This window comes from Orcinus orca, chromosome 1 (assembly GCF_937001465.1).
Source record: "Orcinus orca chromosome 1, mOrcOrc1.1, whole genome shotgun sequence".
NCBI lineage: Eukaryota > Metazoa > Chordata > Mammalia > Artiodactyla > Delphinidae > Orcinus > Orcinus orca.
This window is the reverse complement of record NC_064559.1, coordinates 35,746,345-35,768,664: the sequence shown is the minus strand read 5'-3', so window position 1 is coordinate 35,768,664 and position 22,320 is coordinate 35,746,345. Positions and strand designations below refer to the sequence as shown.

At 51.3% G+C, this 22,320-nt stretch overlaps 1 protein-coding gene across 10 annotated transcripts in view; it reads left to right on the top strand.

Moving 5' to 3' along the window:
• Window positions 1–19,414, top strand: part of SLC26A9 (solute carrier family 26 member 9) — a 28,622-nt gene extending 9,208 nt beyond the window's left edge. For 4 of the 10 annotated variants that reach the window (XM_049694726.1, XM_004282436.3, XM_033410565.2 and 1 more), the window contains 19 exons: window positions 909–1,048; window positions 1,155–1,265; window positions 1,904–2,079; window positions 3,615–3,779; window positions 4,281–4,433; window positions 4,767–4,849; window positions 5,602–5,749; window positions 6,028–6,141; window positions 6,338–6,415; window positions 6,978–7,073; window positions 9,268–9,374; window positions 10,450–10,519; window positions 10,643–10,735; window positions 10,874–10,987; window positions 11,630–11,899; window positions 12,990–13,044; window positions 14,234–14,379; window positions 15,806–15,877; window positions 17,131–19,414. In XM_049694726.1, coding sequence (XP_049550683.1) covers window positions 909–1,048; window positions 1,155–1,265; window positions 1,904–2,079; window positions 3,615–3,779; window positions 4,281–4,433; window positions 4,767–4,849; window positions 5,602–5,749; window positions 6,028–6,141; window positions 6,338–6,415; window positions 6,978–7,073; window positions 9,268–9,374; window positions 10,450–10,519; window positions 10,643–10,735; window positions 10,874–10,987; window positions 11,630–11,899; window positions 12,990–13,044; window positions 14,234–14,379; window positions 15,806–15,877; window positions 17,131–17,178 — 2,239 coding nt within the window. In that variant the 3' untranslated portion in view covers window positions 17,179–19,414. Of the gene's footprint in view, window positions 1–414; window positions 693–908; window positions 1,049–1,154; window positions 1,266–1,903; window positions 2,080–3,614; window positions 3,780–4,280; window positions 4,434–4,766; window positions 4,850–5,601; window positions 5,750–6,027; window positions 6,142–6,337; window positions 6,416–6,977; window positions 7,074–9,267; window positions 9,375–10,449; window positions 10,520–10,642; window positions 10,736–10,873; window positions 10,988–11,629; window positions 11,900–12,928; window positions 13,045–14,180; window positions 14,380–15,805; window positions 15,878–17,130 lie in introns of those variants that run through there. The other 6 variants (XM_049694748.1, XM_049694745.1, XM_049694736.1 and 3 more) reach the window with 6 other exon arrangements.
• The last annotated feature ends 2,906 nt before the right edge of the window (window positions 19,415–22,320 follow it).

Below are 22,320 nucleotides of genomic sequence, written 5' to 3'. Positions count from 1 at the left end.
TTGAGTTCCCTCAGCTGGGAGAAGAAAAGCAAATGCCTGCCCGCCCCCCTTCTAGTCATCAATCCACCAGCTGTCACCCTTGAGATTGAAGGCCCTTGTTTTTACCACTCCTGAGTTTCTAATGAAAGGACTTCAAGGTGTTCAGCAAACAGGGGAGGGATCAACTCTCCCCACCCTGCGTTAACCAACAGTTTCCCCATTCTTCCCTCTCCTGATGAATTAACAGGGGAAAGAACTCCAGCACTCGAGTCATCACACACAAAGGATAGTAGGTCAGCAGAGGTGCACCCTGCAGGGACAGTGGAGCCTTCCTTTGGGGGGAAGTTCTAAGAAATATGGCAGCAGCCCCCACTCAGCCTGAGTTTCAATTCAGGCCCATTCTTTCACTTATTCACTCATTCATTTCTTCAACAGATATTTACTAAGCACCCCAGTGTAATGCACGAAGTATACAAAGAGAGCCAGACTTCTCTCCATGTTGGGTTTACTGTGTAGTGGGAGAGATAGAGGAAAAGCAAGAAATTACAGCACAAGGTACACACAATGCTGCAGGAGCCCAGAAGAGGGTGCCCGGGCCTGTGTTCAGTCAGACCAGAGCAAGGCCATCTGAGGTGGAGGCTGGACTTGACACCTCGGCAGGCTCAGCCACCGCAAAATCCTTGCCTTTAGGCCGAGTCTCATAGACTTCCCAGGTGAGCAGTCAGCGATCAGACCTCCAGCTAGCGCCCAGGGCATGGTGACGGCTCTCAAGAGGAAGTCCTGCCACACAGTGTGGGTGCTCACTGAATTTTGCGTGAATGAGTGAACGAATGGATGAATGACCAAGAACAGGATATTATAATCTATTCCCGACTCAGAGCATCCAAGCTGTGCAGTGCTGACCGGAAACCTGCCCTCTTCCCCTCCAGATGTTCCTCGGCCAAGATCAAAACCGCACTGTTCGGGCTGTTCCCCGTGCTCTCTTGGCTCCCCAAGTACAAGATCAAAGATTACATCGTCCCTGACCTTCTGGGCGGCATCAGCGGTGGATCCATCCAGGTCCCACAAGGTGAGGGGACCCCCTCAGCCAAGCCTATTTCTCTCCCCACCCCACTCTCTGTGACCTCCATAACCCAACCGTGCCCCTGGATGTTCACTGTCTCGGTCTTCTGCAGGCATGGCATTTGCTCTGCTGGCCAACCTTCCTGCTGTCAACGGCCTCTACTCCTCCTTCTTCCCCCTCCTGACCTACTTCTTCCTGGGGGGTATCCACCAGATGGTGCCAGGTAAGGCCTCTCCCCTCTCAGCAGGCAGCTGACCTGGACCACAAGGCTGGGTGGTGGGTGGCGAAGGGGGTTGGGGTGATTTCCCATCTGCATTCTCCTCTAGCTGGTGCTGCTTGGTCCTGGAGGGACCATCACTGTGCATGTCAGTCCCAGGTCTTCTGTGACCTTGGAGAAGCCACTTAGCTTCCGTGAGCTCAGTTAGCATGACCTGTTGGGTCTCCCTCCCTGGAAGGTGGGGAAGACTTGGTGGAATAAGATATGCCGTGAAGTGCTGAACAGATGTGGGAAATTACCATCTAACTCCCAGACTGGTCCCAGCGGACCACTTCAGGGACACATGGAGTTCTCTGGTGCTAAGTGAGATGGAGAAAAAGGGCCTGACCACAAGGCCTGTTTCTGGCGCAGGCTCTGCTTATATTTCCAAGCCCATTTCCTCATGTGTCCAATAAAATAACATTAACAGTTGGGGTGAAAGCACATTGAAGAGTTGTAGATCATGGTTGGATGTGAACGGTTACTGTTATGCTGGAGAGGAGCCTTGGAGGCATGGGGGTCGGGAAGCATTCCTGGGCCCCTTTCTGGTTTCCACGGGTGTGGTCCAAACCTCTGACTCTTGCTGGCTGGGTGGGGCACCACAGGTACATTTGCCGTTATCAGCATCCTGGTGGGTAACATCTGTCTGCAGCTGGCCCCAGAGTCGAAATTCCGGGTCTTCAACAATGCCACCAATGAGAGCCATGTGGACACAGTGGCCATGGAGGCCGAGAGGCTGCACGTGTCGGCAACGCTAGCCTGCCTGACTGCCGTCATCCAGGTGAGGGGGGCGGCCTCCATCTCTGCCGGGGCCCCACCTCAGGAAGGCACCAGCCCACCCTGCCCCTGCCTCAGAGTCCCAGTTTTGACATTAAAGCTGACTTAGGGCTCTACGTCCTCCCTCTTCCCCACTTCGAGGCTACAAAGGACCTTGAAAATTCAGAGCATCTCTCCTTCCCTGTCTCCAGCAGGTGCATAAGACCAGCATCTACACCTAATAAAACTGTCCTGAGCTAATGACTGTCTAAAGGACTTCTGGCCTCTCTCCACTACCCTTTCCAGTGCCCAGCTCTCTGCCAGCACAGTCTTCCAGTTTCTTTAACATCACTTGTCGCCCTCCTTGGAGCTTCTTCTGCTCCAAGCCACAGCATCACCTGCATGACATAAATTACATTTCCACCACATGCAAAGGACTCTGCTAGGTTTTATGAAGGCAAATGCAGCAGCACAGAATGTAAGAGCAGGAAGCAACCTTGGAGGTTTCATTCATTGCTTCATTCAGTTAATGTTTTGTGGTTGTTTCACTGTGCCAGGAACTGGGCTAGGCTCTGGGGATCAAAGATATGTAAGAAAGAGGCCCAGTTCTCAAGGAGCTTACAGCCCAGCAGAGGAAGTAGCCATATCAACAGATAGATGTATAGGCAGTTAGGTCAGCAACATAACGGGGCTATGTACCAATAGCTTCAGGAACGCCAAAGAGAAAGTCAGGGAAGGCCTCTCCTCAAAGAGAGGAGGTGACATCTGAGCTCAGTCTAAAAGGATGAGTAGAAGTTGACCAGTAACCAAATGAACAAGGCATGGAAGGGACAGTCCAGGCAGGGGGAATAACACCCCCAAGGCATTGAGACCTAAGAGAGTGTGAACTGACCAGGGAATGGCAAGACAAGGAGTTTGGTATGGCCAGAGGGGGGGGCCTTTGGGGAATGGACCAGAGAAGAAGCTAGAAAGGTAGGCAGGGGCCAGACAATGAAGTCTGAAGTCCGTCCCCTAAGCAGTGGCTTTGGGTCTGATTGGCGGTCGGTTTGGACCACTCAGACTATGGAGAAGATGACGGACGGGAGGTAGATGAGAATCAAGGCAGGGGACCTGTTGGGAGATTATGCAGAGGTCCAGGCAAGAGTGACAAGGGCCTAGACCAGGGTGGCAGCCAAGGAGATGAGGGGGTAGACTTGCGGAACATTTTGGCAGGAACAAAATGTACAGGGCTTGGTGATAGATTGGAGATGGGGGGTGAGGGATGATGGCTCCCAAGTTTGTGGTTGGCCAGCTGGGTGGGCAGGGGTGTCAATCACTGAGAGAGGAAACACTGGTGAGAACCAGGTTCATTTTACAGATGAGGAAACTGGAGCCAACGAGGTGAGGTGTCAGAGGCTAAAGGTCTGCTGGCAGGAGAGGGCGAGACAAGGTCATGATGGACTCATTTCCCTAGAGCTGCTGCTATCCCAGGGCTGCACGGAACTCCAGCCCTGGGTTTGAGCCAGGCAGGTATGGGAGCTGCTGACCCATCTTGGTCTCTCCCCACCCCTCTCCTCTCAGATGGGCCTGGGCTTTGTGCAGTTCGGTTTTGTGGCCATCTACCTCTCTGAGTCCTTCATCCGGGGCTTCATGACAGCCGCTGGCCTGCAGATCCTGATCTCCGTGCTCAAGTACATCTTCGGACTGACCATCCCCTCCTACACAGGCCCAGGGTCCATCGTCTTTGTAAGTCTAGGAACGCACCCCTGTGAATAGAGAGGGGCTTGAGCAGACACGTGAGCCGAGTTCACTGTCTTAAGAAGTTCAGAGAGGATTCCAAGAAGTTCCCGCTTTGGGAGGGAGTGTCAAACACGTGACCTTGAGGGCTTGCTGAGGTTCTCTGTGGTTAAACCCTGCAGAAAAGCAGAGGTACACTCTCCATCAGCTCCCCGTTCCGGTGCCTCAACCCCTCCCTGCCTGGGAAGTCCTTCCTTATGTCTAATCTCCATCCCTCCTCCTTTAGCTTGAACTCTTTCTAGAGAAAGGGGAAGGGAATCTGCATTCCCATCCCAGTATGAGCTCCAGACATGCCCTTTGGGAGAGGGTGGTGGAAAGTGGAATCCTGAGAAGGATCTGGATTCTGCTTTGGTGAGAGCTGATGACATCCCTTCATTGGCTCAGATGCTGGGTGGGAGCGGTATGGGAGGAAGGGGTGGGAGCCCATGAGCATGATGCTGTCTCCCACAGACCTTCATTGACATTTGCAAAAACCTCCCCCACACCAACATCGCCTCGCTCCTCTTCGCCCTCATCAGCAGCGTGTTCCTGGTGCTGGTGAAGGAGCTCAACACCCGCTTCATGCACAAGATCCGCTTCCCCATCCCTACAGAAATGGTCGTGGTAAGGACCTTGCCCAGGGGTGGAGGGCTGGGCCCCAGGCAAGAGAGGCTGTGAGAAAAGGAATCCGGCTCCAGTCAGAGCCAGGGGAGCCCCTCTACCCACCCGGCCCCCGGCCCACTCGCCCACTGTGAGCCAGTAGGACAGAAGTCAGGGGTGAATCTTCTCCTTCCCCCTGTGTATGGCTCCCACTCTCCCTGATCCTCAGGTTGCCCCCCCTCAAGGAGGCAGGGGAATGGGATCTGGGGTCCCCAAAGAAAAGGGAAGGCTTGAGAGGTACCCCTGCCCTGGCCCCAACTTAGAGCCAATCCCAATTCTCCACTTTGGGGTTTGCAGGTAGTGGTGGCAACAGCTATCTCTGGGGGCTGCAAGATGCCCAAAAAGTATCACATGCAGATCGTGGGAGAGATCCAACGAGGGTGAGTCCAGGTGGCTGGGAAGCCTGACCCCACCCCCACTGCACCGCCCCCAGGTTCAGAGTCAGAGATGAAATGAACTCTATGAAAGTACATTATAAACTCTGACACTGACCAGCTATGAATTATTACTATTACTTACTATGGAGAAGAGCCACACAATGCTGGCTGTTTCCTGACGGTGAGTCGTGAAACACGCCCCGCGAAAGTCTCAGTTGACGGATGCTGTTAAAGCAAAGCCGCTCTGGTCAGCCCTTCTCTGGTTCTTTGCCTTGCTCTAATACATTGGCTCTTTTACCCACGTGGAAAGGAAGCTGTTAGGACTAACAAAATTCACTGAGCGTCTACTCTGTGCCAGGCACCACACTGGGCCCTGGGAGGGGAGGGGAGGTGCTTATGCTGCAGAGTTGGAGCAGGCCATGGAGAAAAGGCCCACAGCACTGGGGGCTGCGGATATGCGGACGAGTGCGCGTAAGGAGTCCAGAATCTGGATGTGAACAAGTAAGGCCCTACCGCTTACTAGCTCTGTGACCTCAGGCAAGTTATGTTCTAAGCCTCGGATTTTTGCTTTGTCAAGGGGAGTGACGGTAGCGGCCCTGCAGCGTGGTACTGAGGATTCAAACCGGAAGGGCTAATTCATGTAAAGGCCCTGGCACAGAGTGGGGCCCAGCCGGTCCCTGTGGGTTGACGAAGGTCGCGGTGCCCTCCCTCTCCTCATACCCTTGGGCCCTGCCTCCTTTCTGGCTCCCTGGCAGGTTCCCCACTCCCGTGTTGCCTGTGGTTTCACAGTGGAAGGACATGATTGGCACAGCTTTCTCCCTGGCCATCGTGGGCTATGTCATCAACTTGGCTGTGGGCCGGACTCTGGCCAGCAAGCACGGCTATGACGTGGATTCTAACCAGGTAGGTCCGGCCACCCCCCAGCAGGGCTGAGCAGGACGGGCCAGGGCCCACAGAGGCCTGGCAAGAGATGTTTGGGGGCTCTGGGCTTAGGTGAGGAAGGCTGCCTGCTAGTGCGGAGAGGGGGACTCGAACACCAAGAGGCTGACTTCTACCTAATTGGGAGTACGTGGCTTTAAAGCAGTCGGGTCACTCTCAAGTTCAAGATCCAGCTTGCAAGGACAACTGTGTTTGGTCTGTACCCTGCACCCCAGCCCCAGCTTCCAATCCTGTGCCCACAGGAGATGATCGCCCTGGGCTGCAGCAACTTCTTCGGCTCCTTCTTTAAAATCCATGTCATTTGCTGTGCTCTCTCTGTCACTCTGGCTGTGGATGGAGCTGGAGGAAAATCCCAGGTGAGCGCTGGACCAGGAGAGTGTGGGAGGGGTGGGGGAGTAGCAGAACAATTGCCCCGGAGAGGCCAGGCCACCTGCTTCTCCAACCTTCCTCTCCCCTCCTTAGCTTCCAGTCCACCAAAGGCATCTATTGGAAACAAGACAAGAGCGAGAATTTCACACCTATGCCCTGTTTCCAAACTCTTTCTCTGAATAGATGTCAAGCCTGTGCGTCTCCCTGGTGGTGATGATCACGATGCTGGTCCTGGGGTCCTATCTCTACCCTCTCCCCAAGGTAAGAGCACAGCACGAGAGCAGAGGCCAGCAAGAGGCTCCAGTAAGAGCAGGCCCTGAGGGCTGTGTGGTACTTTACAGATTACCAAGTGCCATCATTGTCACACGTTGTCCTAGTCACAACCTGAGAAGTAGTAACGCAGGTTTTACTCTCCCCATTGTACAGGTGAGGGAAACTGAGGCTGACAGGGTCTAGGTGATCTGCTTGTGGTGACAAGGCTCACAAGTGCAGGGCTGGTCACAAACTCCAGCCTTCTGACCTCAGAGTCCACACCCAAGGCAGTGTTTACAAGTCAGTGTGGGCGCCTGGCTAGGAGGGCTCTAGGCACGGGCCGTGTGGGGATGAGGGAAAAGAGGACGGGCAAAGATGGGGCCAGGGGCCCTATGACTCTAGCACCTGCACTCCAAGCCTAAGATTGAATGCAGAGCTTTGGGGTCTCTGCCAGCAGAGATGTTCTAGAACTGCAACTCTGTCCTGCCAGGTTTCAGGGTCAGGTGTTTGCAGGAAAGGCAGGAAAAAGGGGACACCCCAGGTGACAAGGAACAATGTTCTGCTTCCCCAGGCTGTGCTAGGAGCCCTGATTGCTGTCAACCTCAAGAACTCCCTCAAGCAACTCGCCGACCCCTACTACCTGTGGAGGAAGAGCAAGCTGGACTGTGTAGGTATTGGGCGGCCTCTGGGTACGCGTTGTGCCCTTACCGCCTCCTCCAATCCCACAGCCCTGTCATTTCTTCTGTCAGTGATCCCTCTGGTCAGCTGCTTGCTGATTAGCATAACCGAGTGCTGACAGCTCAGGTTTTTTTTGTTTGTTTGTTTGTTTTGTTTGTTTTTTGTGTGGTATGCGGGCCTCTCACTGTTGTGGCCTCTCCCGTTGCGGAGCACAGGCTCCGGACGCGCAGGCCCAGCGGCCATGGCTCACGGGCACAGCCGCTCCGCGGCATGTGGGATCCCCTCGGACCGGGGCACGAACCCGTGTTCCCTGCATCGGCAGGCGAACTCCCAACCACTGTGCCACCAGGGAAGCCCCAGACAGCTCAGGTTTTGGAGTGAGACATCTTATGTTCAAATCCTAACTCAGCTGTTCACTGGCTTTATGACCAATGGCAAGTCCCTTAACCTCTCCGAGTCCTGGCTTTCTCATCTGTGAAATGGGTATCTTATACTCTCTAGCCCCCACCTCAGGATGCTTATGAAATGAGATAATACAAGTAAGGAGCACATTGTCGAATTGTATCTTGTGTTCAATAAAATTTAGCTATTATTATTTTTATGATTTATAGTTCCAAAGAAAGCTAAATGAAATCATTTTAAAAAACAAAAAAACCTAGAACATAAAGCCAGCAGACCAGGATCTTAAGCAGATTACCAGACTTCTCTGGAGTTCTGTTTCCTCATCTGTAATGCGGGTGATGGTCATGGCTGCGTCACACACTAGCTCTGAGGATTAAATGAGATCATAATGGGAAAGCCCCATGTAACCATAAAACAATCAGCAAACATGAATTATTGTTTTGATTAGTCACATTCCCAACGCATCTTCCACTGGGCAGTGGAAATGAGGCTACCATATACTGACGACACTGCCTCATCCCCACTTGAGCCCCACCATAAGCTGTGAGAAAGGATTTACTAACCTCCTTTCAAGATGATGAAACCAAGCCTCAGAGAGGTTTAGTAACACATCAAAGGCCACAGAAGTAGTAAGTGCTAGAGTCAGGACTGGAACCCCAAATCTTAGACTCCAAACCTCTGGACTGGACTGTCTCCTAGGGGAGAAGGTACGCTTGCACAGTATGAGAAGGAAATCCTTAAAGCCAGAGAAGTGAGTGGTCCATCTGGGGTCCCCCAGGGAGTGAGGGATGAGGATAGGGAGAAAAATGACGTCCCAGTTCCCACCCCGAAAGATCTGCTTTTATCACATCCCAACAATCCCCCCCACTGTGACAATAATTCCTGATATTTACATAGTGCTTTGGGTTCCCATCTGATCTTCACAATTCTGTACAAGAGTGTGGGCAGATTTATTTCTTTCAGAGGAACATGGGGGACTCTAAAACACCACAGGAGGCAACTGTCAAAACTGCATCCAGGGCTTCCCTGGTGGCGCAGTGGTTGAGAGTCCGCCTGCCGATGCAGGGGACATGGGTTCGTGCCCCGGTCCGGGAAGATCCCACATGCCGCAGAGCGGCTGGGCCCATGAGCCATGGCCGCTGAGCCTGCGCGTCCGGAGGCTGTGCTCTGCAACGGGAGAGGCCGCAACAGTGAGAGGCCCGCGTACTGCAAAAAAAAAACCTGCATCCAATCCTGTCCCCAAACGCACACAACCAGGCCCCAGGCTATCAGATCAGGAAACGTAGCTGAGCACGTGTCCGGCACACAGCTTACTATCAGATGGAGGAATGGAACTCAGGTTTACTGAGCACTCACTGGGCGCCCATCACTAAGGCCAGGACCTTATCTTCCTTAACTCTTTCATGAAGCTGGTATTATTATTCCCCCTTTGTGAATTAGGCAACTAAGGATCACACAGCTAGTAAGTAGGAGAATGAAATTTGGAACCCAGGCATATCTGACCCAAGACTCATACTCTTCTCACTGAGCCATCCTGACTCCCTGTGTATGCTGGGGTTGTCTATTGACAACCAGACAAGATCAGGGAGCCACACTCAATCTAAGGGAAATGGGCAAGTGTAACCGAAGCTCAGTTACATAAAACAGTGCAAAAATGGCATGAAAAGGGAAGGGTGGGTCTGAAGTTGTGCTAGCAGAGAATGACCTAGGCTGGTCCAGGAAGACTTCCCCAAAGGGGCAGTTTTCTCCCCAGGCCTGCTTTGACGTCTCTCTCTTCACAGTGCGTCTGGGTGGTGAGCTTCCTCTCTGCCTTCTTCCTGAGCCTGCCGTATGGTGTGGCAGTGGGTGTCGGCTTCTCCACCCTGGTTGTGATCTTCCAGACCCAATTGTAAGTAACAGCCCCTCACCCCAAGGCACAGCAGTGGGGCCCCTGGGCCAGTCTGCCAAGGGCTCCCACGTGAGGCCTGGCCCAGCCCACTGCATACTGTCACCTTCTGGACCTGGCACTGGAGGGGCTGCCAGGCCCAAGGAGAGCCTGGCCCAGCCAGGACTTTCGGCACAGGCTGGGCTACATGACTTCCCACATCCTGAAAACCCAGGGGAAGCCATCACAGTCTTGGAGGGCTGGGGGACCAGAGAAAGTGGGAGTCAAGCAAGTGGATGAGACTCAGTGTCCTTTCAAGGGTGCTACTAGACCCCAGACCAAATGGAACCCCACCTCAAGGGAACAGCAAGTCAGAGGACAGCTACGTCCTTGCTATAAAAACATTAAGTGGGCTTCTCTGGTGGCGCAGTGGTTAAGAATCCGCCTGCCAATGCAGAGGACACGGGTTTGAGCCCTGGTCCAGGAAGATCCCACAGCTGCGCTCTAGAGCTCTCGAGCCGCAACTACTGAAGCCCGCGCACCTAGAGCCCATGCTCCGCAACAAGAGAAGTCACCTTAATGAGAGGCCTGCGCACCGCAACGAAGAGTAGCCCCCACTGGCCGCAAATAAAAAGAAAGCCTGCCCGCAGCAACAAAGACCCCACGCAGCCATAAATTAATTAATTAATTTATTTATTTTAAAAAAAAATGAAGTGAAACAGACCAGGGGGTCCAGGTCAGGGCAGGAAGGATGCTGAATATCCGGGAAACCCTGTCTTCTCTTCCTGAGAACTCAGAACCAGGAAGTGGTGACTTTAGGGCCCCGTAAGAATGTCACCTTGTTTACTCCCCACCCTTTCTCCCCCCTGAGCCCCAGCCTGGGAGCTACGTCAAGGAGCTACCTGTCAACCCTCTAATTATAGCCCAGACACAGGCCATCAGGCATATGTCTCCAGTGCAGAAAGACAAACACAAAAACCCCAGGGTGAGGAAGGGACCCTCTCCTGGCCTGCCTCTGCCCAGCCCCCAGCCCCAGTGTCCCTCCAGGCCCATCCGCTAATAGCATTCTCTTATGTTTTTCTTTTCCTTCTTCATCCAGTCGAAATGGCTATACTTTGGCCCAAGTCATGGACACTGACATTTATGTGAATCCCAAGACCTATAATAGGGTGGGTAATCCAAGATTGTGACCTCCCTCTTTTGCCCTACCCCCACCCCAAATAAAAGGGTTTTTAAAAAAAAAAAGCCAATAAAGATATTGCTGCTAACTGAACCGAGTCTTCCTGCCACAGGCCCAGGAAATCCAAGGGATAAAGATCATCACTTACTGCTCCCCTCTCTACTTTGCCAACTCAGAAATCTTCAGGCAAAAGGTCACTGCCAAGGTAAGGCTCAGTCCTCTGGTGACCAGAGGGGCTGGACAGAGCGTGCCTGGAAGATGCAAGAAAAGGAGCTGGGAGCTGACAGCAGGCCACTTCCAAAGAGGGTGGAGGTTAAGACTGCTCTCTGCTCTCTCCCTACAGACAGGTGTGGACCCCCAGAAAGTATTGCTGGCCAAGCAAAAATACCTCAAGAGGCAGGAGAAGGGGAGAAGGCTGCCCATACAACAGAGGAAATCCCTATTTATGAAAAACAAGGTGAACTGAGGCTAGAAACAGCCCATGCCCTCTCCCCTGCCGTCTCTGATCTTGTTACCTGGTACCCCACCTCCCAGTATCTTTGAAGTCAAAGATATCAAGTCTCTGTGGCCGCTGCCTAGTGGGTATTGCCTGGTGGATATCTTCTCCTTCGATGAGGAGCTGTCAGCTCTTAGGGTAACCACTGAACTCCCACAGCCCGTCCTCATTTTCTGGCTAAGATAGGATATGCCCGTGGACTTATGAGCAATCCCATACGGGGAGCAGCAGTGAATTTCCTGGGGTACCCAGCCAACCTAGATCTAGCAAGGTGGATGTAGGTGTGGGAGTTCTGCAGAGAAGGCAGACATGGATAAATGCGAAAAAGGAGCTCAATTGTTTCCAGAGGGCCTTTCTCTCAGAGCAGAGTGGGCTGAGGCTTCGGTGCCTCTCTTGGAAGGGTTGTGGGAGACCAAACGTGCAGGCCCCACCTAAGGAAGGGGCTATGGGAGATGCCGGTCCTATGGACTTTTGGGGGCTTATATTCACCACCACCAGGTTCAGTTCCCTCCACCCGCATGCCCCTTGCCCCAGCTTCAGCCACAGCAAAGTCTGACTGAGTGTGATGGCCCCTGACTCTGCCCTCCTACTCCCGCCCTCCAGACTGTCTCCCTGCAGGAGCTTCAGCAGGACTTTGAGAATGGCTCCCCAACGGACCCCAACAACAACCAGACGCCTGCTAATGGCGCCAGCGTGTCCTACATCACCTTCAGCCCTGACAGCTCCACAGCTGCCAGTTGTGAGCCCCCGGCCTCTGCTGAGCCCAGTGACATCCTGGCCAGCGTCCCACCCTTTGTCACCTTCCACACCCTCATCTTCGACATGAGTGGGGTCAGCTTTGTGGATTTGATGGGCATCAAAGCCCTGGCCAAGGTGAGGCCCTCGGGTGGAGGGAGTGCCAGCCCACCCCCCAACCCTAACCGTCACCCCTGCCCCCCTACACTCCCTTTCCTTGGAGCCCTCATTTGAACCAACTGACCGAGACAGCTCACCAAGGAACCTAACAGCTCCTAAGATCCCTTTTCCCCAGATGCTACCAGGACAGAATGCTCTCTGCAGAGCAGGCCCAGACAGCACGAGGCAATGCCTGCCTGGGGAGGGATACCAAAGCCAGGCCGCTGGTCCACCCTGTCCTAGCACCCCTCTGTAACACAGTCCACACCAAGTTCCCTCTCAGGCTGCCAGGAACCCACCCCAGGATCCTCTGAGTAGAGTTCAGCTTGGCCCTGGTTCGTGGTCTGCCCTTCCTTCCCACACTCACCCAGACACTCTAGCGTCAGCCGGTTCTGGCCAACAGAGGAAAGAAGACATTATATCAGTGCCTCACATCCTTAGACCAAACACACAGCTCACAGGATACCTTGAATAAATGTATCCACCCGATAACTTTTCAGCGGCCACTTCCGATGACAAGGAGTCGGTAAACCTCAGAGGCTGGCCCAGAGAGAAGCAGCCCAGAGAAACCGAGGGGTACAGAGAGCACATAGGCTGATGGCATCACCAGCCAGGTGCACAGAAGGCTCCATCCCCAGCCCTGGGCTCAACCTGCTTCCCTAGCCTGGACCTGGCATGAAGCCGGGCAAAGCAGTAGCCTCTCTGGGCCTCGGTCCTCCCCTGCAGTTTCTGCCTGAAGCCACGACGTCAGGAAAGAGGTGGAGTCCAGGACTCTAAGCAACTGAAAGAAAAGATCTGGCCCCATAAGAAGGGGTCATGGGGACTTTAAGTGGCTGCCTCATTGGCAAAGCCCCACGTCCACCCCGCTGTCCAGAGGAGCAGTCAGCCAGCACTCCAGGGAGAAGTGCTGTGCTTTGCTGCTATTTTTATCTTTGGCTGCCAGGGCTCTCGGGGCTACTTATTTGTTTGGCTCCCCCTCTGATGTGCGTTTTGTGAATCGGTTTTCAGGCCCACTCAGAACATTCCTTTCCTTTTGTCTCCCTACCCAACACCCTCCCGACTCCTCTAGCTGAGCTCCACCTACGGGAGGATCGGTGTGAAGGTCTTCTTGGTGAACATTCATGGTAAGAGAAGGAGGACGTGTAGGCGACTGGAGGAAGGCTGGCAAGGGGCTGAGGTGGTAATAGGTGGGTGGGATGCTGAATAGTGAGTGGGGTAGAAATGAGAACAGCCAAATGTTCCCCTAAACTACTGGCTGCTCATAAGCGTTTCGGGTACAAGTTAGAAGAGACTACAGCCGGGTTAGAGAACATCCTAGAGGTCTCAATTAGAGAGTGGGGGGATCATGGAGTTAAGAAATGACAAGTAGGATTCTAATTTGCCCACCACTAATTTGCCATGTATCTTTGGCCAAGTCACTTCATCTGTCTAGGGATCGATTGCCACCTACATAAAATGAGGCCGACTAGATAAATTTGGGAATCTTCTCCAAATCCAAAAGTCTATGAATAAGCACGAAGCATAGATATACCATAACTGTCCAGGGAAGACACAGATAACACAGTGTTATACACACACAGTCTCCAGGGCCCACACACACAGCCCCAAACCGTGTCCACATCGCAGTGGACTTTCACCTCCAGCATGTGTGCAGAGTGCAGGGACACGGACGCACAGCAAGAGCGCACAGACACACAGGAGAAAGGGAAGGGCCACATGCTGGCACACCCCGTTTCCCGCGGAGGGTCAGCAACTTCCAGCAGGCCTAGCCAGCTTCGGCGCTGGCCTGAGCACAGCCCAGGCTCTGTGCAGGCTCCGTTCAGGAAGAGAGTCTGCACTGGCAAGTGACCTGCTCTGTGTGTGCTCCAGAGTTAGAATCAGAAGCTCCCGCCGACCCTCACTAGACACTCCTCAGGAAATCATGTCCAGGATTGGGTAGGAATAAGGGCTCTTCCACACACTGGACATTGTAGGAAAGGTCTGGATAAACAACAGGAAGGACGAACCCTCAAGGGACAGAATGGGCAAACGTTTTAGCCTTTCCCACTCGAATCACCACAAAGTACCAACTCCCTGAATCAAACTGCTTCCTTCTGCCCTGGGGTGAAGGTTCAGCATCTTCAAGCTCATGTTGCCCTCTGCTGTCCAGAACTGATACTGCAAAGCCAATGAGAAGGCTCTAGGATATAGCAAGAGCACAGCCCTCAGGCCTCTCTCTCCATCTCCCTCAGGCCCTCTCACCATTTTCCCCCAACCCCAGGTCCTGTCCACGGTGGTGTTAACCTTTTGAAGGTGATCTTTCCCTCCTTCCAGCCCAGGTGTACAATGACATTAACCATGGTGGCATCTTCGAAGATGGGTGTCTAGAGCGCAACCACGTCTTTCCCAGCATACACGACGCAGTCCTGTTTGCCCAGGCAAAGGCCAGGGAAGTGGCCCCAGCACGCAGCTTCCAAGGGGTAAGGTCCCTGCACCTGAGGAATCCTAGGCCATGGGTCACTGAAGTAGCGGGACGGTTTGGGTTCCAACACCAATTCTGTCAATTAACGTGTCTGAATCTCAGTTTTCTTATCTGTGGAATGGGTACTCTAAGGTAACATTATCTACCACGGGATTTTTCTTTTGTTTTGGTTTCAAGATTAACTGATACTTGTATCTTTTACGTCACTTGAAAGAGCTTTGTATATTACAAAATCCTTATTAATATCAATTTCCAGATCACACAAACACCCAAAGCACAGCGGGTTATGCCTGGCATTCTGGCATTGCTCACCCCTGCTATTCCTTCGCTCTTTCTACAAGAGGCTTTGGGAAAGGGAGGGGAGTAAGCCTGCCTGTTTTAATTTAGCAGAGCTTGGAGATTTCAGGCTGGTGATGGATGAAGAGTGTGGATCAGAGTTTTGTCTCAGCTTCTTGACATTTAATTTACTAGCTCAGTAAGTGGTATGCAAATGAGCTACAAATAACACTGTCTACAAATAACACTCCAGAAAGCTGGGAGGCAGAAAAAGCCCAACCCATTGGGGTCCCTGCCCAGGCATCCCCAGCCGACGCCACCTCCCAGGCTCCCCTGCCAGCTCAGCTTCTACCCTTGGCCTCCCAAGACTCTGTGCCCCAGTCCATGAAACAAACCTCTTCTGCCCTCTGTGGGTCATAAGAAAGGCTTTTCTGGCCCTAGAGCAACCATTTGCTGTTTGCTTTAAGAGACTGATGAAGGTGAAGCCATCTGTTCTAAGCGCTGAAAGCCTGCCCAGGGAAACACGGGGCCTGGCGCCTGCCTACCACACAGAGGGAAACTGTGAGAGCAGCGGCCTTTCTAGCCTCATGCACCCTGTCACCAGAGCAAAGAGAGGGAGATTCCAGAAGAATCCTCATCATCCGTTATTGCACAATGTCTACTATTTACAGTTTATATATTCTTAAAAATGTATATTATATGTATTGTATATTTAACTATTACAGAACATATTCATATCTATAAATGATACACACACACACCCTTTTCAACAGCATGGTGAGGTAGAGAGCCAGCAAAGTGAGTCTGATTATCCTACTTTTACAGATGAGGAAACAGATTCCCAGAGAAGGGAAATGGATTCGCAGGTCAGGCAGCTAGCCAGTGATCCTTGTAAGCTAGGTAAACCTTCCCTGCCTCTGAAATGCCCACCAAGGAAGCCCACCCTGATGTACACCTGTCTGCTGTGAGGAGGAAAACCACAGCTGTGCTGTATTTTGAGAGGCAAATGAGGGAGGTGAGGGAAAAGTCAAGAGGGCAGGTTATGCATCAGAGCACACGGTGCCCCTCACCCACCCCAGAGGCTGCCATTTGTGCCAGACCGTCACTCAGTTACTGCAGCTCATTTTGCACTTGTTTCCCCCATCCAGGCTCCAGTGGACCCCGAGCTCTCTTTGTATGATTCGGAGGAGGACAGTCCCAGCTGCTGGGACTTAGAGCAGGTAAGCTGAAGGCTGGGGGTCAGGAGGAAAAGGAAGGAGACCTTCTCAAACCCAAAGTGTTGGCTGGGCTCTCCCATCTCCAAGCCAGAGCAGTCACCTTGAAGGCAACAATGTATCCTTCTCATCTTTCTTTTAATAGCAGATCTTAATTCTTCTCACTCACTGAAATGCATCATGGGGGAAGGGAGAGTCACTGGACCAAGTCCTGGATAACTAATATCTATACTTAACTCTGCAACACACCTGCTACTTGACCTTCGGCAAGCCACATAACACCACCAGGCCCCAGTGTTTATCATTGTGAAATAAGGGGAATATGGGGAATACCTTGTCCCATCTACCTAACAAGATCAGTGGGGGTTGCTCTTGTTCTCTGTAAATTCAACTGGTATTTATGGAGTGCCTACTACTTGCCTGACACTATCCCAGGGTGGGCACACAGCAGTGAACAACACAAAGACCCCTGCCCTTGGAAAACTTACATTCTGGTAGGATCAGATGAATTCTAGGGATATATGAGGGATACAAATATTACTGCACGTGGATGGGCTTTAAGAGCTAAGAGCTATGCAGGTGTGAAGTCTTACTTCACGTAAAGCCCTATGGTCCTGACATGAAAAGTAGCCCCACCCCAATGCCCTGAATTAAAAGAAACCAGATCACTAGGTTTAGAGGAATTTGGCTCTGGGTCTATTAGAAGTAACATCTCACTTTGTGCCTCTTCCCATTCTTTTGGGTATGAGTTCCATGGTCCTCTAAACATGTCTCTGGGGGTGCTGAGGGCATGCGGGAGGCATTAGGAAAGAGAGCCGGGGCCACAAAGATTTGGCGGATGGATTTCTGGGTCCCTGTGGAATCTCCAGCACATTCCAAAAGCCTGAGTAGGACCAAAATAGCTTATCAGAGCAAGAAAGGACTTCAGAGCTTGTCTGATCTCAACCCTCATTTTACCTAATAAAGAAAGTGGAACGAAAAAGGAGGGCAGGACCTGTGAAAGTCACACAGCACACCAGAGGTGATTCAAAGTTAGATTTCAAGCATCTTCTCTTGTCACCTCTGTACCAGTTCACCTCTTAGGCTGACCCTGCCTCTCCCCGGTTCACATACGCACGTGCACACACTCACACACACTTCCTCAAAATGCCTCTTTCTGGCCGGGGGTTCATAGGGTCACCTGGCGATTGCCACCACTCTGAACCCAACAGGTCTGATGCTGTCTCTCCCCCTCCCACTTCCTCCCTGTGGCCCTGCAGGAGATGTTCGGCAGCATGTTTCACACAGAGACCCTGACCGCCCTGTGAGGGCCCAGCCGGTTCCCATGCTGCCTGCAGAGCACCTGGTACCTGGGACTCCCATGAAGGATGAGCCTGGGATCATGGAGAGTGGCGGGTAGAGGAGAACACCTCCACCGGGACTCCAGTACCTCTCCACCCTCCTCCTCCTCTCTCATTCCCCTCCCGGCATCCCTAGAGCAAGTCAATCTCAATGGCAGGGAGAGACACCTCTTCATCCTTCTGCTGACCCTCAGGGCCCCAGCCAGCAACAAGCAAGCCTCCTTCTCACTCCACCGCTCCCACCCGCGCCCTGCCTGTGGCAGCTGACAGGACCCCCGACTGCTGGACTTTAAGACTGAGCCAGGAACAGAGAGGAAGCCGTGTGCTGACGTAGAGTGCAAGCTTCGAAAGTGTCCTGGCGCCAGCATGGCTTGGTGTCCGATGGTGTCAAGCTGTCACAGGACACAGAGACGAACTTGCTTAGGACTCTGTGGTTGCCCTCTCCAGCTGCCCAGTCTGTCTCTGGCAGCTCTGTACCCCTGGGACCATGTGCTCCCACAACCCAGGTATCTCTGTCTTGGTGACTATGTCCCCTTCTTCCTCATCTTAAGGCTGCTGAGACCTCCACTACTATTTAGCACATCAGACTCTAGCCTGGGGAGTGGCTACCAGAGCTACCTCCCCAGGGGCAGCCCACCAAGGTAGCCACATCAGCCTCCTGAAACATTATCACTCCCCCTGCCCTCAAGGGCTGCTTCCTTCTACTTGAGACCAGGTAGGAAGCCAGAAGGGACAGGGGGGTAGCTGGCAGAATCCTCTGGCAACCCAGCAACAGATACTAGTTATTCTGCACAAAAGCTTTCCCTCTTTGTACTGGAGATGTGGAGGGGCAGGGGGCGCTAGTACCAATCCAGGGCCAACTGGTGGGACCTGGGCCTCGACAGTCTCCCTGACCTTAGAAATGCGTCCCCCCACTTGGGAAATCTGCCTTGTTCTCTTCATTTGGCAAAGAGCCAATGAGTTTAACTCTCCCTTATCAGCTTGGGGCCTGAATCGTTCAGCCAGGAAAGGCAGGACACCCCACCAAGGGCATATCCCAGCTGGGTACCAAGCATGGAGAAGTGCTGATCCAGACTGGGCTTTCCTCCCCAGGGATTCCTTAACAAACTCAGGACCTGAGGCCATCTCCTTCCAGGAGAGATGAGAAGAGGGGTTAAGTTCTCTCTATATATAAGAAGGTAGAGAAACCCCACTGTTGACTTGAAAATAAATAGGTTCCATGTGCAAGTGTTTGAGAAATTTTCCATGGAAGTGCACCAAAAACCTTTTGGCCTCTCCCCACTGATTCTCCCAAGTTCCTTCAATGAATGATCCCTGCCCAACAGGATGGGCTGGCCCAGCCTGGAAAAATGTTCGAATTCCTAACTTCAGCCTGACCTCCACTGTGTGCCTGTGCCTTGAGTGAGCTGGTCAGCTAGCAAGTCTTCGTAGAGTTAAAGGAGGGGGTGCTGGTGAAGAGCCAACAGATTCTTGGCCTACAAGCATTGCTTCTTTGTGAATTCATTATGCCATCTGGCTGCCAATGGAACTCAAAACTTGGAAGGCAGAAGACAATGTTATCTGGGATTTACCGTGCCCAGCACCCGAAGTGCCAGATTTCGAGAGGACAAGAACCATAGCCAATGAAAACTCACCCTCCCCTGCTCCACCTCCTGCAGAGTCCAGCTCAGGCCCAAGAGGTGTGGGAAGAGCACAGAGCCTCAGGACATCCCAAGTTAGAGGCGCCTTGTGAACCAAGTGTCTAGAACCCTTGAGGACTTGATGAAGTGACTGTTAACCCCCAGGCCAGCCCCAGACCAAAAGGTGATTGCTGACTCACAGTGGCCTGGAGCTGGGGGCTCAAGGAGGGATCCTGAACCATGTCCAGGGGTGTAGGTACTCACAGAGACCACAGTGGATGTAAGATCGGAAACACCTGGGGTGGAGGGAGGCCTTGAAGAGAACTTCACTGTTAGAATACTTTGGAAAGAACATAAATTCACCCAGACCACTCACTGGACATGACTGAGGCAGGAAAGGAGAGCAAGATAGTCAAATAATCCAGGATTTCAAAACTTCTGAATGTTCTTAGTTATACTGACCAGCAATGATGTGGTTCCTGGAGAAGACCGGGACTCTTGAGATATTTGTGTAATTTATTTAATTTAAACACCATTCTCCTTTTGTTCATTTTGCTAATAAAGTGGTTTTGAAATGTGAACAAGTGCATGTGTTCGGGTGGTTTTACAGAGAGGCAAAACCAGTCACCTCCAGGAAGAGGTGGCTTGCTTTGCCCTGTCCTGGGGAAAAGAAACAGAAAGCTAAGACTTCTTGAATCTCCCAGCTGCTCTCCAGGTTCCGGTTTTCCACTCCTGAGAAGGAATAAACGTCCATGATCCAGCTGAAGAGCAGAGATTGGGGCACGACACCTGGACTAAGGGATCCCCATACTCAGGACCAATTCCCAGAGCCAACTCTGTGATTTCTGTGGCTATCAGGGAAGTCAAACTTCCACCATCTCTTCTGTATATGCTTCACGTGCTAATTCTTCAACATTCATGAGATGTCTGTTAAGGGCCAGTCCCATCAATACTCAACAAAGCGGGCTTCCCTGGTGGCGCAGTGGTTGAGAGTCCGCCTGCCGATGCAGGGGACACGGGTTCGTGCCCCGGTCCGGGAAGATCCCACATGCCGTGGAGCGGCTGGGCCCATGAGCCATGGCCGCTGAGCCTGCGCGTCCGGAGCCTGTGCTCCGCAACACGAGAGGCCACAATAGTGAGAGGCCCGCATACCACAAAAAAAAAAAGAAAAGAAATACTCAACAAAGCTTTCAGAATCCTTGGTTTGGAGGAGCACACAATCTCCGACATTTCCCTCCCCTGTTTGTGAGACAATGCAAGGAGCAAAAGGCCAAAGGACTCAAGTGTCCAACGAGCTAGGCTGATTCTCAACTTTGTTTGCTAACTGTAGGAAATGGGAGGAAATAAGAGGAATCACAGGGCTTCCCTGGTGGCGCAGTTGTTGAGAGTCCGCCTGCCGATGCAGGGGACGCAAGTTCGTGCCCCAGTCCGGGAAGATCCCACATGCCGCGGAGCGGCTAGGCCCGTGAGCCATGGCCGCTGAGGCTGCGCGTCCGGAGCCTGTGCTCCGCAACGGGAGAGGCCACAACAGTGAGAGGCCCGCGTACCGCAAATAAATAAATAAATAAATAAATAAAATAAAATAAAAAGAGGAATCACAGAAAAAGAGCAAAGGCTTGAGGGAGATAGAAATAGAATGAAGTGGAAAGAGATGGAGGGCTAGAGATAAGAAAGATCAGCGGGATAGATGCATGGAAACAAAGAGATCAGGAGAGCTAGAAAAGGGAGAAACGGGTGAAGGAGGAAGAGGATATATTGCAGAGACAGAGAAGTCACTGAGTTCCAAAATGATAATTTATGTAAAATAAACTAATCTTGCTTTATCATGCTATTCAACTGCCCTGCAAGATCTGAGTAAACTGGCAATTAGCAACCCTCCACTTTGAATTTTATATATGTTTTTAATGATGCTATCTTAGCCTGAACCCCTCCCCCCCACCAAAGTAGAACATGAGACAGAAGCTTCCATATAGGTATTTGGGAGGTGATCCCAGCAAGCGGGAGTGAAAGGCAGGAGGAGTGAAACAGGGAGGGAGGGAAGGCCAACAAAAGAATGAGTTACTGAGATAGCCCCTGTGGAGGGCAACTGGGGCTCCAACCTCCTAGGAGCTCTGCAAAATGCATCTCTAAACTGTCCTGGAGAAACATTTAACCATCATTCCCATCTTCTGTTGGTCAAGGGTGATCCCTTGGATATTAACTCTCCAAAAATTATGGGTTGCATGGACGTGAGCACAGAGCAGTTCCAAAGGGGTCCAATGCTGTGGCATCAGGGAAGCCCCCCAGGACAGGAGGGAAGAGGTGTGCGTGAGACCAGCAGATAAGACTGCTCAGAACTGTTACCCCAAAAGAGGCTTCGTAGGAGAGTTTCAAGTGGCGTAAAAGTGGCATCTAAATCAGATGCATTTCTTTAACTTATCTTTAAAACACATTTTTACCTTTAGTTGTAAAACTACAACATGGCTTTAGCAGTCTTTGGGGGAGTAGTGTCAAAACTTCTATGTTAACTAGACGTTGTGGCGATCATTTTACAATATATACAAATATCAAATCATTATGTTGTACACCTGAAACTAATATAATGTTATATGTCAATTATATCTCAATTTTTAAAATTCTATAAGATGATCATCTCCCCATTCTACAATGGAATGGAGTATTTTAAGACTCTGCCTTCCTAAACATAGTTTCTAATACAATTCCTTGTTAAGAAGAACCAGGCCCCTCAGAGCAATGGCTGGTTCCAGGGCCAGGGTAGGGTAGGCACAAAATGAGTCTGAAACAACTTTTTATGCCAGAAGGCAAGGAACTGTTAAATAAAAAAAAAGATGGAGGCATATCACAAGGACCAGATTCAAGCACCTTCTACTAACTGAATGTAGGGTAATTTGGGCACCAAAACAAACACAATGATGAATTTTAAACCAATAAAAACAAGAATTGATTCTATACCAATACTAGATAGATAGATAGATAGATAGATAGATAGATAGATAGATGGATGGATGGATAGAAGATAATTCTAGAGGATTTCTAGTATTTTGTAACATCTGGAAGCTTTAGTCCCCACCTATAACATTTTTATGATACAGTTTTCTTATTCAAGGATATAATTTTCCATTTTAATCTCCTTTTGATAATCTAAATAGTGTCTTCTCATATAGATCTTACACATTTCTCAAGTATATTCTTAGTTATTTTTTACCTTTTTTATTGCCTTTCCCATTATAAATGGAATCTCTTCTTATATTTTCTAACTCGTTGGTGATTGCATATACAAAGGCTATTGACTGTTGTATATTAACTCTGTACCCAGATTACCTGCTGAATTCTCTTACAGCACTAATAGTTTTGTAGTAGTTTGGCAGTCGATTATTTCAAGTTTGCTAGCTATACATCCTATGTGTACAAGTAATAAACATTATCAATTTATCTCCTTTTCAAATCTTTATAATGCTAATCTCTTTTTCTTGTTTACTTGTCTTGTCTA